Source organism: Pituophis catenifer, unplaced genomic scaffold, assembly GCF_029215685.1.
Source record: "Pituophis catenifer annectens isolate HBS135680 unplaced genomic scaffold, rPitCat1.0.hap2 SCAF_2, whole genome shotgun sequence".
Lineage (NCBI taxonomy): Eukaryota > Metazoa > Chordata > Lepidosauria > Squamata > Colubridae > Pituophis > Pituophis catenifer.
The window spans coordinates 17,710,180-17,722,676 of NW_027256882.1; the positions used below are offsets into that span (position 1 = coordinate 17,710,180).

A 12,497-nucleotide genomic window follows, 5' to 3' on the forward strand; every position below is an offset into this window, starting at 1 on the left:
TTAGCATTATATCGCTCAGCTAGATAAAATTGTAAATAAGCCATGGTATAACTGAAATAATGACATTTTGAAAGGATATTCCTGTGCTATTTTTTCCTGGCATATCGACAACAATCCCATTGCACCAATGCCATTTTTGAAATGTTTTGATGGGGCATTTCAGGGCTCATGTAATCTAAGGGCAGAGGACAGATAGGATACCTCAACTGTTCAAAAGAGAATGGGGGCTGTTTTGCAATTCAACTGGGTAAGCATGAAGGATACATTGTCTAACCACCCTTTAATTTTTTTCAAGCAAAATCATTGGCCAACTCATGTATGCAAAACAGCTTGGGACATTTTCTAGGCTTGGCCTGTTGGAAAGTATTGAGAGTCAAAATTCCTCTGTTTCACATTTCAACATTTCTTTTAGTTGTAAGCTGCTCCCTTGTATTCAAGTCTGGCCTCAGAATGATGATGTAGCACTTGGGGATGAAGATGCAGCCCAGGAGACCAGCACTGGAGGCCAAGATGGAGAAGATCTGAACAGCCACCATATATTTTCCTTTGGTGCTTAGGTAGGTGGGTACAAAAGTCAACCAGACACTGCAGAAGACCAGCATGCTGAAGGTGATCAGCTTGGCTTCGTTGAAAGCCCCAGGGAGATTCCTGGCTAGAAAAGCCACCGTGAAGCAGGTGGCAGCCAGGAAGCCCATGTAGCCGAGAGTGATGTAGAACATGACAACGACCCCTTCGTTGCATTGCAGAATGATCTCTCCAGGCTGAGAGTGGAAGTCAGAGTCAGGGAAGGGGGGAGAAACTCCTAGCCAGGTGGAGCAGATGATAATTTGGACAGCAGAACAAGAAAGGATGATGGAGTTGGCCAAGCTCTTTCCCAGGCATTTCTTCACTCGGTTGCCTGGTTTTGTGGCCAGGAAAGCCAATACCACCATGATGGTTTTGGCCAAGAGAGAAGAAACAGCAACTGAGAAGATGATGCTGAACAGTGTTTGTCGGAGAAGACAGGTGGCTTTCCTTGGTTGTCCAATGAAGAGAAAAGAGGACAAGAAGCAAAGCAAGAGGGAGACCAGGAGGATGTAGGAGAGATCCCGGTTGTTGGCTTTGACAATGGGAGTTTCTCGGTATTTAATGAATATGAATAAAACAAGGTCTGTGGTTAGGAACAAAAATAGAGCAAAAGAGACTAAGATTATGCCCAGATATTCTTGATAAGAAAGAAAGGTTAGAACTTTGGGGATACATTGGATTCGGTCTTCATTTGGATATTTATCATCTGGACACTGGGTGCATTTTTCCATATCTGAGAAAAACAAAAAGGAATATTTCTCTCACATAATACCCTTTTACCTTTCAAGCAATACTTTCTTTGGACAATAATTGATAGCATGCTTTTAAAAGCATATTGATCATAATGCTTTGGATAAATCCAGAATCATTTCCTTTGTTGTTACCCACCTTCTTGAGTGGAGATGGTCCCCTCTGGACAAGGAATGCAGTCATAGCAGCAAACTGGCTCTCCTTCTCGAGCCCGCTTGACAAATCCAGGATGACAACTTTCCACACAAATTGATTGAGGAAGAGACTAAGAAGAAAAATAAAACAAGGAATGACAAGGAAAATGTGTTAGGACTCCTATTCATTCAAAATGGACATGTACTGACAATTCACCAAGTAGTCTCTAGGATTTACTTAGGTAAGTATGAAATTTCTAACTATATCACATTGCCAGAGAGTATTTTTCTATTTGATGAAATCTGGAAGGATGGAATTGAAAAAAATTTAAGCATTAAATGAAAACCAGTGGGTTCCTTCTCATGGCCTCCGTTCTTCATATATCAATGATTTTAAATTTTGGTGTTATATTCCTAATAAATTTTGGAATAAAATTTATTCTAAATAATATTCATTAAAATTTTATTCTATTCAATTTATTAAAATATGTATAACTGTGATGAAGAAAGAAACCGCTGACCAGTAGTTTTGGAAAAGTTTTGTTCTGGAATCCATGTAACATTGCAAAAGTGTTCTCCTTTGAACATAGTCAAAAATGAATTTTCAAAAAAAAAAAACCTGCTTACCAATTAGTGCTATCAACTTAGAAGGGAGCATTCTTTTTTAATTTTATTTATTTATTTATTTCATAAAATCTTGTGGCTGCTAGGCTAATGAAGGTATTGCACTTAGGACTTACTGGGGAACTTACTGCACCAGAACAATTGGCAGCCACCTTCGACAAAACCCCAGAGGTCAAACAGATCCCCAAAGAATATCAGGACCTTGCGGAAGTGTTCAGCGAGGCTGAGTGTGATGTCCTACTCCCTCCCCACCGTGAGATGGAGTGTGCCATCAAAATCATTCCTGGGGCAAAACTACCTAAACCCAAATTTTACGCCATGACATGCCGGGAAATGCAAAAAATGTGCAAATACATAGACAAAAACCTAGCAAGGGGGTTCATTGTGTAAGCCAAGCCGAGGGGTCACACCCGTAAAATCTATACCTGTACTCAAACTGTTTTTGCTTTGCACAGCTTGCCTTCAAGAAGTGAGGGAGGCCAAAAGTCAACTTGCGAAGCATTCCTGACCTGCTCTCGAGTTGCCATAGGCAGGGGGATGGAGAACTGAGCCTTGCAGCTGCATCAAGGAACTTGCATTTCAGTCAAAACAAAGCACATTCCAGCTGGCAATGTCAAGGTCATCTCCAGGGGGACCTACAATGGCTGGATGGAGTGACTTCTACAATGCACAAAATTGCTTCATTGGGGAATGTGACTGATGACACACCTTGGGGGAAGGGGGAAACAGGGTCAGAGCCAAGGTGCAAATTAAGTGAGGTCAGAGTTGGCTTCACTTGGTTCGTGCCGACATGAAGCTCCTAATAAATATCTGGATTTCTTTTGAAGCTTGTCTTGAGGCTCATGATTTAATTAGGGCATTAAGGTTTTGAAAAACAGAGATAAGATGCCAAAATTTCACCCACTTTGTTGAGCAACTTTAGCTCTGACTTAGCATCTTTCAAGAAAATAAAGCTCTGAGTTTTAAATGCCCCCAGTAGCCTTTCGATGGGATCCTTTTTGGGGAGAACCAACAAGGCCACGATGCCCAGATCTGCTGCTATCTCTCCATTTTGGTCCATGTAGAGTCTAAATTGGGAAAGATTGCAAAACTCATTCTTCTCCAGAAAGGGATGAAACTAAAAAATAAAAATGAAAAATGAAAGTTAAAAGATAAGATGAATGAAAAATGATGGATAAATGATTGTACATGTAAATGTGTTTATGAGAAATAAAAATTAAAAAAAAAATTGGAAAAAAACCCAGAAAGGGATGAAACTAGAATGGAAACATCCAAGAATTTTAAAGGCAGAAACCTCGGTTTCTTATCTCATGTGATCTTTTCACATTTGATTCGTTCTTCTGCAGTTGTACGACTTGCAACTATTGTTCTCTAACTTCAAAGTATGCTTAATAAGGAGAAAAGTGTCACCACTATCTTCATAAGTGAAGGAAAAAGGTTCAGCAAAATTTCCCAATCATATATTGACAGAATTTATATTAACAAAATACAATTGGCACAACTGGTCATGTATAGGGAACATTGTAACATAGGTATCAAATAAATTGAACAATACAAAAAAGAGATTATTCATAATCTCATTTGGTGATGACCCAAAAGCATGGATTTTCAAGATGAAAATTGCCAGTCAAAACTTCTCCCTAATAGACCAGATGGGAAACAAGAGCAAATGAGCTAATTCTACTTTTTTTGAAGGCTACACTGAGAGAAACACGCAAGTCTGTAAATATAAATCTCGTAGCAATAATTTCATCTCATTCAAACAATGCCAAGTTTACAGAAAAATATTTATGATTTCCTCATAGGGAGAGGTGCATCAGGAAAATGCAGTAGAAAAATATCTGAGCTTTAGCAACATGGACTTGATAAATTATAGAACTTTAATCATACACTGGAAGAGGGACAAGGGATACCAAATTTGGTAAGTATATTTGTGAAAGTACCGTATTTTTCGGAGTATAAAATGCACCTTTTTCCCCCCAAAAAAAGAGGGTGAAAATCTGATGTGTCTTATACTCCGAATGTAGCCCTACCCAGCCTCTCAAGCCTCAGAAATGAAGCTTCAGGAAAAAAGCCTCCAAACAGAGCTTCAGAAAGAAAAAGCCTCTGAAAGAAGCTTAAGAAAAAGAGTCTCCGCAACAGAGCTTCAGCTCAGATGCTTTTTTTTCTGAAGCTCTGTTTCGGAGGCTTTCGGAGGCAGGAAAAAAAGTTTTTTCTGAAACAGAGTCTTAGAAGTTTCAGAGGCTGAAAAAAAAGCAAGGCACAGGGCTCACAACCAATGAACCTGTTGCTAAAATTCACCTCTGGGAACAGGTGATTGGGGGTATTCTGGGAGGCTTATCCACCCGCCAATCAGCTTTTTTCTTATTTTCCTCCTCAAAAACTAAGGTGCGTCTTATAATACTCCGAAAAATACAGTAATCTTGAAATAGTAGTTGTTGGCAAATCAAATTTCAGTCAGCAGTAAGATGCTGATACAAAGAAGATAAATGCATCCATAAAAATATCAGGACATGAATATTCTGGTTTTGGGAGATACCATCTCACATACAGTTCTTCTGGAGGCACCATGCTTGGAGAAGAAGCATTGCACAAACCCTGAATCAGGTTTAGGGAAAAGTAAAGAAGCCAAGGAAGAAATCAAAAGGACTGCTCTTAGCCTTCAGGAAAGACTACAAGGAGTAGAGCTAGGCTGCTCTATGGCAACAGATAATAACAAGACTGGGAGCAGCTTTCCAATTTATAAAATATTCAGTTGGAAAAGGGAGGATACAAAACTCTTCCACTAACTGAAAGATGTTAAACAGAAGCTTAATATTTTCTTACTGTTATTCCAGGGTGTCAGACATGGTAACATGAATTCAGTCACAAGAAAGATTTTGGCTGAATGAGAGGAAAATGTTCTAAAAGGCAGAACCAGGGATGAAATCCAGCAGGTTCTGACAGGTTTTGAAGAACCAGAAGCGGAAATTTTGAGTAGTTCGGAGAACCAGCAAATACCACCTCTGACTGGTCCCAGAGTGGGGAGGGAATGAATATTTTGCAATATTCTTCTCCTGGAATGGGATGGAAATGGAGATTTTGTAGTATCCTTCCCCTCCCACTCCCACCAAGCCATGCCCACAGAACCGGTAGTAAAAAAAAATTGAATTTCACCACTGGGTGGAACCATTTTAGAACTGAACCAATAAAGCAGAAAACTTCAGTCTCCATTTCTCTGATTTGCCTTTATGCAAAGATAGAGGATCCATCAATCAGAAAAGCTTTAACTGGGTTTCCTGCAGACAGGAGGGGTTGGGCTAAGTGGTCTCAGGGTCTCCTTCAGATTGATAAATGTAAAATTCTATAATGCTAACCACCTCCATCCATATCTATACATACTGGCATTTATTTTAAAATGCATGCATCCTTTTTAAAATTAGCAGTGGTTAATATGAAAATCTTTTTTAGTATAGGCTGTTTGGAAAATTATCCTCCCATGTGATTAGATTGGCCAAATCTGTTGGCCTTTTGTAGCACAAATAGGTTGAGAAGATTCTTCTGCTTCTCCTTTGAATTCTCAAAAGTAACTAGGTTTTAAGGAGCCTTCTCAGGATTCTGTACCTGCCATGGCTGTAGCCTTGGATTGCCCAAGATCTTTTCCCCTTCTTTCCTTTTCCTCCTGGAATTGGAGGAATACGCAGCATTCAAGGCATGGACCAGAGTCTTAACAAAACTGTAATAATGTTCATCATTTGTGATATGGAAATTGCTCTCATTCTTTTGGGCCCCCAGGGGCAATTTCTCAGTGCATCGTCTCCGGCCTTTGACAGAAAAGACATGTTTTGAAAAAGAACATTCAAAAGACTCATCTTCAAAACTGGGGCTTAGAAAGAAATAGGGTTCAAAGGCCTCATCTTTTGGCCTTTTATTTGGCAAAAAAGAAAATGTCCAAATACTATGGATGTATTTGAGAAGTCTGTGCTTTTTCATTTCATATGTTCCCAAACCTGTCATGAGCCAGACTTTCCCTTCAATGGATCCTGGAAAACCTTCAAGGGTTAAATGGAAAGGAAGGATTCTGTCCCAAATGGGATCATATTCTGCAAAATGAACAAAGACGTTGACCTGTCTCCACTTGGACATGGCTTCCCTGAAGGATTTTGTGGGTGTAGTTGTTGAGAATTGTTGTGATATAACAACACAAATTTCATTCCTGACAAGCAAAGGAGTAAAAGTTCTCATGAAATTGTCTCCTTTCTCTGTGTCTGAAGCAAAGAGACCAATCAGGGTCCATCTGAAATGGAGGAGAAGTTGGACAATTGCTGGGTACTGAAAACCTTCTTTGGGGAACGTCCGGTGGAAAAAAGGAAACTGACTTTTTTCACTCAGAGCCTCTGAAGCAGTTTCAAGACTAATCTGAAAAAATGATAAGACAATACAGTAAAAAACATACAGTATATGTTTTATCAACAGTAGATAAGAGAATCCATTTCGATTCTTTTCATGAATCTGAAAAATTGACATTTTCATTACTTTGTCTAAGATCATACGGAAAACATGAGCTTTCCATCACTCCTTAATTTCCAGTTACCCAGAAGTTCCTTTTTATTGAAATAGAAATAGAATAACAGAATTGGAAGGGATCTTGGAGGTCTTCTAGTCCAATCCCCTGCCCAGGCAGGAAACCCTACACCACTTCAGACAAATGGTTATCCAACATCTTCTTAAAAATTTCCAGTGTTGGAGCATTCACAACTACTGTATGCAAGTTGTTCCACTTATTAATTGTTCTCATTGTCAGGAAATTTCTCCTTAGTTCTAAGTTGCTTCTCTCCTTGCTTAATTTCCACCCATTGCTTCTTGTCCTACCCACAGGTGCTTTGGAGAATAGTTTGACTCCCTCTTCTTTGTAGCAACCCCCTGGAACACTGGAACACTGCTATCATGTCTCCCCTAGTCCTTCAGTCTTTAGCCTTCAGTCCCCTGATCATCTTTGTTGCTCTTCTCTGCACTCTTTCTCAACGTCTTTTTTACATCGTGGCGACCAAATCTCATTGAACACAAAGTTCAGCTCACTTCACAAGTCTGTAGTAGAAGCCCCCTAAGCAATGAGGATGGTGTTATGAGAGGATTTGTTGTTTTGATCCTTGCTCCCTCCCCACTCCTAATTTTTGGCTATGATACCTACAATTCCATAGACAAGATATAGTTGGATCTATCACCCATCCACTACCACTCTACTCAATTTATCAGATAGAGAAATAAACACACAAACCTGTGAGACTTTGTAGAGGCCGACTAATGTTGACATCTGGATAGAGATGTCCCTTTCATCTCCATCAACCAGAGTCAATAGGTTGTCCTTCCTTCCACAGCTGTAGTTGGGAACATTGGCTTCTCCAGCAGAGAGAATGTCCAGCAAGGCATCTGAAGTGCCAAGTGTGTTCAAATAGTTGTCATGGATGTTGTAGCCAAGTGTGAGATTGTGCAAGAGCTGGGGAGTTTTGTTGACAACTTGAATATTGAAAATAAAGTATAATAATCTTGACTTATCATAAGGTAAACTAGTGTAAAAAAAATATCATGTTGATATCAGCATCTTCAACAGCAATAACAAAATCTTTCTTTCTATTTAATACATTACTTTTCTCCACAAACCTATTGAATCTTAAGCCAGTATTGACTCAAAACCAGCAGCAAACTATTCTCACCCATCAAAATTTAATTTTAAAATTTGACTGTTTGTAAGAGAAGATGAAGATATTTCCCCACCATGTTAAGTTTCACAAATCCACCATAATATGTAGCAATACCAATTTTCCTCAGCCCAGGAACCATTGCAAAATAATTCAATCGTTCAAGCAAAATCATCATAAATGGAAGAGGATTTTTGATAAGTGACCTAGAAAAGCCATTCTAAAAATAAATTGTCTATTCCTATAAGGATTAGGAAAAGAATATCAATAAGTGGGTTAGAAAACTGTGGAAACAAAAGGAAACAGTTCAGGATTGGAAGGGCTCCAAATGAAGAAAATTTGAACGTTCATCACACTGTATGACTTACAAGTCAGACTGATTATAAGGAGCCTTGTTGAAAAGCAATACTGTATGTGGTATTTCTGTTGCAGTGATGACTATACTAATGAGATGGTCTCCTGGTCTGTAATAGCTTGATGGTTTTTCTCCATCCTGGTGTTCCAAACTCAGTGGGCACTTGATTCCAAGGTTCCTAGAGATTGGCAGAGACACTAGCAGCATCAGAAGCAGAAGGAGGAGGTTCATAATACATAGAGATGAATCAACCCCTTTGCTGTTTCTGAATAAGAATCCAAAGGAGTCTCACAAGATGAAAATGCCAGTAGCTTTCCTGAATCAGACAGAGACAAACCAAGCTTCATCTGGCAAGGAGAGAAAATACATTCAAGAGTACAGCTCCTACTTGTTCCAAACGTTTTCCAAAGAGAGCATTACCTGAAGCATTTATCCTTCTCTGACACAAGATCCCTCCCTTATTCCTTCAGTCACATTTTTACATCAAAGCAACCACTGGAATAGTAGCAGAAGAGATCTCAAAGACCAATTGGTGAAAATTACAGTAAGACACAACTTCCCTTCTGGGAATCCTGAACTTCTTCAAAGGCTCCATTTGCAGAGGAGTAACTGGAAAAAAACATGCTATAGAAAAATCACAGCTATACCCCTTGGGAGCATTGTTCTGTAGTGGTTGTGGTCCTTCTTGTCAGGACATGTCCAGAAAGTGAAGCTGAAGTAGATAATTCAATATCTTTGTCTTTCAACATGGCCTCTTGTCTCCAAAGACTGCTGGGGAGGTAACTCAGAGTTATGGAGTTTGACGCCACACTTGGTTGATGACACTTAACTCTAATCTTGCCTGTCTTGTAATACCAAGAAAGCAATCAGTCACCTTGAAATGTGTCTAAAATTAAGAGTAGAGTCCTTTGTAATTTTCTGTAAGAAATTCTAAATTGGACTGATTTTTAGGATTCCTTGTGCCTAAAGTGAAATTTCAATCTGAGTTGTGTGGTGGCCTAGTGGTGAAGACACTCGCCTCTTGGCAAGTTGGAAAGTTGAGAATTCAATATTAGGTAGCAGCAGATGGTTCTCTCCTAGAGCACAAAGAAAATATATCTGCTGTGAACTCTATGTAAGCATCAGGAACGAAGGGCATCTGACCAGTAAATGCTCAGCTCCATCCAGTCACCCTGACTCTACTCTGAATAAATAAATACTAAAGGTAAAGGTTCCGGTGGTGAAATTCAGATTTTTTTACTACTAGGTTTTTGGGTGTGGCTTGGTGAACATGGCTTGGTGGGCGTGGAAGGGAAGGATATTGTAAAATCTCCATTCCCACCCCACTCTGGGGCCAGCCAGAGGTGGTATTTGCCAGTTCTCTGAATTACTCAAAATTTCTGCTACTGGTTCTCCGAAACCTGTCAGAACCTGCTGGATTTCACCCCTGAAATGTGCCCCTCGCATATATGTTAGAGGATGGTGCTAATCTCTGTTTCAAAGCCAAAGAGCCTGTCCGAAGATGCCTCCGTGGTCATGTGGCCGGCATGACTAAACACAAAAAGGCACAGGGAATGCAGTTACCTTCCACCAAAGGTGGTCCCTATTTTTCTACTTGCATTTTTTATGTGCTTTCAAACTGCTAGGTTGGCAGAAGCTGGGACAAGTAACTAGAGTTCACTCTGTTAGGCGGCACTAGGGATTCAAACCGCTGAACTACTGACTTTTCTATCGACAAGCTCAGCATCTTAGCCACTGAGCCACTGTGTCTCCCATATCCTCCCATATCCAGGTGGTTTTGCCTCTTGCTGACAGAAACTTGGCCACAGGGAGTGTGTATCTGCTCATTATGCCCAGTCATTGCACCTCTTCTTATTTACCACTACACCATGAGAAAGAGATTGCAGAACATTATAGGTAGCCAATGTGGTTGCAATCTGAGAGAGGATTTCAGTCACAGTCCCTTTGAGGATAATGAAAAGGTCCTTCTCCCTTCCACAGCTTTACTTAAGAACTTGGCAGAGGTGGGATTCACTTACCTTCTGTATCAGTTCACAAATGCGAGCACTCCACTGCACATGCACAGAAGTCGCACATTTTTTTAAATTTTTTTATTTATTTTTTTAATTTGATTTATATGCCGCCCTTCTCCGGAGACTCAGGGAGGCTTACAATGCGTTAAGCAATAACCTTCATACTTTTGTATATTTATACAAAGTCAGCTTATTGCCCCCACAAACTGGGTCCTCATTTCACCTACCTTAGAAAGGATGGAAGGCTGAGTCAACCTTGAGCCTTGGAGAGATTCGAACCAGCAGTAATTGCAGGCAGCTGTGTTAATAACAGGGTGCTTAGACCACTGTACTATCAAGGCTCTTCTGCATTATGTCCGGGTGGGCAGCTTTGTGAATTGCTTCGGGAAATTGGGGGAAAAAAACGCCGGAAAATACGATGCATGGAAGCAATGATGTTTTTCCTCCCCAATTCCCCAAAGCGATTCGCAAAGCCGCCCACCCTCCTTTTCCTTTTCTGCAGTCTCACTTTCTCTTCCCTCCTGGCCAGATCCATCTCCTGGGCCAGGAGCAGAAGCTGACCGCCCTTAGCCTGGGTAGGCTGGAGAAGGGTCAGCCTGGGTGGCGAGCACCTTGCCTCACACCTCTCCACGCAGAAGCACCCACTTTGCAAAACCATTGCCTCCATGCATCGCATTTTCCGGCGTTTTCCTCCCCGATTCTCCAATGCAATTTGCAGAGCTGCGCTTCCTCCTTCTTGGTGACTAAAGGGGAAGAAGAAAACTCTGGGCACGTTGAGAAAGCACATTCTCCTGTTGCTGGAAGAAGGTCGAAGTTGGTTTTCCCCCTCCCCTTTCTTTCTTAAAATGAACTGCACTGCTTTTCTGACTCGTTGATAAATGATCCTGGGAGAAAGCAGCAGCCACTGCTGATCCATTTTGGGTGGTCAAAATGCCAAGTGGCTGTGGGAGCTGAGACATTTCTCCTTCACACCGCCCCCCCCAACCCCCCAGCTGCTCAGTGCAGTTCAGTTTAAGAGAGCAAAGGGGGGAAAATCAACCTTGATTGCGACTGGAGTCCCTCTAGGCATGAAGACCATTTGGGAGGAGAAGGTGGCTGAGGAGAGAGGAGTGCAGGAACAAGGTGCAAGGACAGGGGATGGGGGAGGCTGCAGGAGAAGCAGCCCTTCTCCCCTTTTTCCAGCAACAAGAGTTTGTGTGTTCTCAGCATGCCCAGAGTTTTCTTCCTCCCCTTTAGCCACCGAGAGTCCGAGTTCTCCCAGGATCTGCCTGGAAGCAGCTCCAGCAGTTCTGATGGCTGCCTTCATAACGTGCGAGGACTGGAGATCCCCACCCCCTATAGCAGCAGACTTCTAACTCCTGAGAAAAGAGCCTCGGTGGTGCAGCGGACTTAAGTGCTGTTAAGTGCTAGCACTTAGCTGCCAGCTGCCTGCAATTAGTGCAAGTCTGAATCTCACCAGGCTCAAGGTTGACTCAGCCTTCCATCCTTTCGAGGTAGATAAATTGAGGACCCAGATTGTGGGGGCAATAAGCCAACTTTGTATAGAACAACACCGCTGGGGTGGGGGTGAAAGCCCTAATAAACAGGTATATACAAAAAAAGTATGCAGGCTATTGCTATAATGCATTGTAAACCACCCTGAGTCTACGGAGAAGGGCGGCATATAAATTGGACTAATAAATAAATAAATAACTGCCCCCATGAAAATCATCTCCCACCCTACCCAGTCCAGTTAAATAGATAGGATTTGTTTTAAACTGATAAAAAAATCTGTGCTACATGTTATCAAAATCCAAATGGAAGTGAGGATGTCGCTGAGCCTGATGCTGGTAGGCAGAGGCAGAATTCTTTTTTTCTTTTCTTGTTTTCCTCCCCCAAAATTAAGGTGCATCTTATTTATTTATTTATTTATTTATTTTATTAAATTTATATACCGCCCTACTCCCGAAGGACTCAGGGCGGTGAACAGCCATAAAAATAAAACATGGAAATACAAAATTTAAAATAGAGATAAAACAAATTAAATAAATTTGGCTGAACCATATTTAAAACCCCAATAATTTAAAACCAAATTTAAAATTCCCATTTAAAAGCGGAGAAGTTTAGGTCAGGCCGGCTTGCTGGAATAGGAACGTCTTAAGCGTGCGACGGAAGGTACGCAGATCCGGAATCCTCCGTATCTCGGGGGGGAGCTCGTTCCAGATAGTAGGTGCCCCCACAGAGAAGGCTCTCCCCCTGGGGGCCGCCAGTCGACATTGTTTGGCCGACGGCACCCGGAGGAGCCCCTCTCTATGGGAGCGTACTGGTCGGTGGGAGGCTATTGGTGGTAGCAGGCGGTCCCGTAGATAACCAGGTCCTAAGCCATGGAGCGCTCTAA

The 12,497-nt window shown here is 41.4% G+C and overlaps 1 protein-coding gene across 1 annotated transcript; it reads right to left on the reverse strand.

Moving 5' to 3' along the window:
* Window positions 1-389: 389 nt before the first annotated feature.
* Window positions 390-7,500, reverse strand: LOC139309290 (vomeronasal type-2 receptor 26-like). Its single transcript, XM_070933346.1, has 5 exons — window positions 7,333-7,500; window positions 5,679-6,473; window positions 2,980-3,192; window positions 1,456-1,582; window positions 390-1,300 (listed from the first exon to the last, which is right to left on the reverse strand). The coding sequence occupies exons 1-5, from the start codon at window positions 7,366-7,368 to the stop codon at window positions 390-392; spliced, it is 2,082 nt and encodes a 693-aa protein (XP_070789447.1). The 5' UTR covers window positions 7,369-7,500.
* Between the last annotated feature and the right edge of the window lie 4,997 nt (window positions 7,501-12,497).

What these genes read in the sequence shown, in the direction of transcription:
- LOC139309290 (XM_070933346.1), bottom strand. Translation starts at nt 7,368, where the DNA reads ATGTCAACATTAGTCGGCCTCTACAAAGTCTCACAG. An exon ending in AGCTAAAGTTGCTCAACAAA is followed by an intron (nt 1,583 to 2,979) that starts GTGGGTGAAATT and finishes TTTTCTTCTTAG; the next exon opens with TCTCTTCCTCAATCAATTTG. An exon ending in GACCATCTCCACTCAAGAAG is followed by an intron (nt 1,301 to 1,455) that starts GTGGGTAACAAC and finishes TGTTTTTCTCAG; the next exon opens with ATATGGAAAAATGCACCCAG.